At 59.9% G+C, this 1,161-nt stretch overlaps 1 protein-coding gene across 1 annotated transcript in view; it reads right to left on the reverse strand.

Annotated features, from left to right (window-relative positions):
• The window catches only part of KIF25 (kinesin family member 25), a 35,659-nt gene that overhangs the window by 18,887 nt on the left and 15,611 nt on the right, over positions 1-1,161 (reverse strand). The window contains exon 6 of the mRNA XM_014542372.1: positions 885-952. Coding sequence (XP_014397858.1) covers positions 885-952 — 68 coding nt within the window. The remainder of the gene's footprint in view (positions 1-884; positions 953-1,161) is intronic.

Here is a 1,161-nt window from a genome sequence, read left to right on the forward strand (position 1 = left end):
AGGAGACAATTTGACTATAAAATTTATTCGACAAAACGAAGAGCAAGAAGGAAGGAGACCTTCGGAGAAGAACAGTGTGGGGCTTGAGGCGGCGCAGTCGGCCACGGGAATGAGCAGACGCCGCGGGCCGGAGAGCAGACCTGGAAACGGGGGTGCGCCACGGGGGACGGGCATCCTGCCACGGGGAGAGGGGCTCCGGCCTGTGCTGTGCAGGGGGCGGGCCAACGTGGACAAGACAGAACTGGACCGTTCCTTAGGCGACACACCGGCTGCATCCCGAACGGAGCACAGGCGTCACGGGGAGAACCCGGTTTTATCTTCATTCTTTTTTTTAAAAAATATATTTTAATGATTTTTTACAGAGAGGAAGGGAGAGGGATAGAGAGTTAGAAACATCGATGAGAGAGAAACATCGACCAGCTGCCTCCTGCACACCCACTACTGGGGATGTGCCCGCAACCAAGGTACATGCCCTTGAGCGGAATCGAACCTGGGACCCTTCAGTCCGCAGGCCGACCCTCTATCCACTGAGCCAAACCAGTCAGGGCTATCTTCATTCTTTCACGGTCACACTGTGGCGGCTTTTCCAAGAATTCCCTGGTTCCCCCGGCCCCGCCCGCCTCCTGCTCTCCTGCGACCGTCTCGGTTCCTGCTTTCTGTTTGGGCCCCGATCCCACTTTAGCTTTCTCGCCAGGTGCGCCGTGTAGAGCGAGGCCCCTTCACCTGTGCACCTGGTGGCCACGTGCTCCAGCCCCGGGTTCGGAAAAGTGTGTCCCTGCTGCTTGGCAATTGGCCACACGACGGGGTGACTGCACCTCCTCATCAGACCTCGTGGGAACGCGTGTCTGTAACTCCCGTCTAATGGCCTCCTGACAAGCACTTACCTCTCAAAGTTAAACGTCTTGTGGATGGAGTGGTGACCGGGCCGGCTGCACCTCACCACGACGGTCTCCTAATGGGAAAGGGTGAAGGCGTGAGGCCCGGCCAGGCTCAGCGGCGACCCCGCGCCGACCCTGAGAACAGAGTCCCGGACACAGCCCCGCCCGCTCCGTCGCCATCTGCACCGCGTTTTCCCCGACGGCACGGCTGAGTGGCCGAGACAGAGACCGTGTGGCACTCAGAGGCGGCCACCCTGACCCTGGCCCCTTCTGAGGGCCTGCT

Source organism: Myotis brandtii, unplaced genomic scaffold (assembly GCF_000412655.1).
Source record: "Myotis brandtii unplaced genomic scaffold, ASM41265v1 scaffold1077, whole genome shotgun sequence".
Lineage (NCBI taxonomy): Eukaryota > Metazoa > Chordata > Mammalia > Chiroptera > Vespertilionidae > Myotis > Myotis brandtii.